The 1,411-nt window shown below is 36.6% G+C and overlaps 1 protein-coding gene across 1 annotated transcript; it reads left to right on the top strand.

The window, feature by feature from the left end:
* Nucleotides 1-234: 234 nt before the first annotated feature.
* On the top strand, nucleotides 235-943 carry LOC100983328 (large ribosomal subunit protein uL22-like). The gene has a single exon (XM_034934214.3). It carries the CDS (start codon nucleotides 279-281, stop codon nucleotides 831-833), a length of 555 nt encoding a protein of 184 aa, XP_034790105.1. The 5' UTR covers nucleotides 235-278; the 3' UTR covers nucleotides 834-943.
* The last annotated feature ends 468 nt before the right edge of the window (nucleotides 944-1,411 follow it).

The following is a 1,411-nucleotide window of genomic DNA, read 5'->3' as shown; positions in this document are numbered from 1 at the left end:
CCTGGAGTGCAGTGGCGTGATCTCGGAAGAGAAAGGAACATTTTCAAATTCATTTTATCAGGCCAATATTACTTGATACCAAAATCAGACAAAGATACTAAAAGAAAGGAAAACTACAAATATGCACAATGAATATTAATGCAAAAATCATCAACAAAATACTTGCAAACTAAATCCAGTAACACATTGAAAGTATTACACATCATGACCAAGAGTGATTTGTGGAATATAAAGATGGTTCAGCTCTTTCCCTAAGCAGCCTGAAGTAATCTGTGAAAATGGTTCGCTATTCACTTGACCCGGAGAACCCCACGAAATCATGCAAATCAAGAGGTTCCAATCTTCGTGTTCACTTTAAGAACACTCGTGAAACTGCTCAGGCCATCAAGGGTATGCATATACGAAAAGCCACGAAGTATCTTAAAGATGTCACTTTACAGAAACAGTGCATACCATTCCGACGTTACAATGGTGGAGTTGGCAAGTGTGTGCAGGCCAAGCAGTGGGGCTGGACACAAGGTCGGTGGCCCAAAAAGAGTGCTGAATTTTTGCTGCACATGTTTAAAAACGCAGAGGGTAATACTGAACTTAAGGGTTTAGATGTAGATTCTCTGGTCATTGAGTATATCCAAGTGAACAAAGCACCTAAGATGCTCCGCCAGACCTACAGAGCTCATGGTCGGATGAACTCATACATGAGCTCTCCCTGGCACATTGAGATGATCCTTACTGAAAAGGAACAGATTGTTCCTAAACCAGAAGAGGAGGTTGCCCAGAAGAAAAAGATATCCCAGAAGAAACTGAAGAAACAAAAACTTATGGCCCGGAAGTAAATTCAGCATTAAAATAAATGTAATTAAAAGGAAAAAAAAAAAAGATGGTTCAACATATGAAAATCATCAGTATAATACACCATATTAACAGAATGAAGAGCAAAAACCACATGATCGTCTCAATTGATGCAGGAAAAGCATTTGACAAAATTCAATACCTTTCATGATTAAAAACTACTCAAAAACTAGGAATTGAAGGAAATATAGCTCAACATAATAAAAACCATATATGAAAAGCCCACAATTAACATTGCATTCAAAGGTGAATAAATGAAATCTTTCTCACTAAGATCAGGATTAAGGCAAGGATGCCCACTCTTGTCACTTCTAGCCAACATAGTAGTACAAGTCCTAGCCAGAAAAATCAGGCAAGAAAAAGAATTATGAAGCACATGAATTGGAAAAAAAAGAAGTGAAATTATTTCTGTTCATAGGAGACAGATTTTATCTGCAGAAAACCCTAATTTCACCAAGATTTCACCAAGAAAAAACTGCTAAAACTATTAAACTAATTCAGTAAAGTTATAGGATACAAAATCAACACACCAAAATAAATTGTGTTTCTATATACTACCGAT

Source organism: Pan paniscus, chromosome 1 (assembly GCF_029289425.2).
Source record: "Pan paniscus chromosome 1, NHGRI_mPanPan1-v2.0_pri, whole genome shotgun sequence".
Taxonomy (NCBI): domain Eukaryota; kingdom Metazoa; phylum Chordata; class Mammalia; order Primates; family Hominidae; genus Pan; species Pan paniscus.
The sequence above is the reverse complement of the archived record's forward strand: the minus strand, read 5'-3'. Positions and strand labels throughout refer to the sequence as shown.

Coding starts and splice junctions, on each gene's coding strand:
- LOC100983328 (XM_034934214.3), top strand. CDS start 279: ATGGTTCGCTATTCACTTGACCCGGAGAACCCCACGAAATCATGCAAA.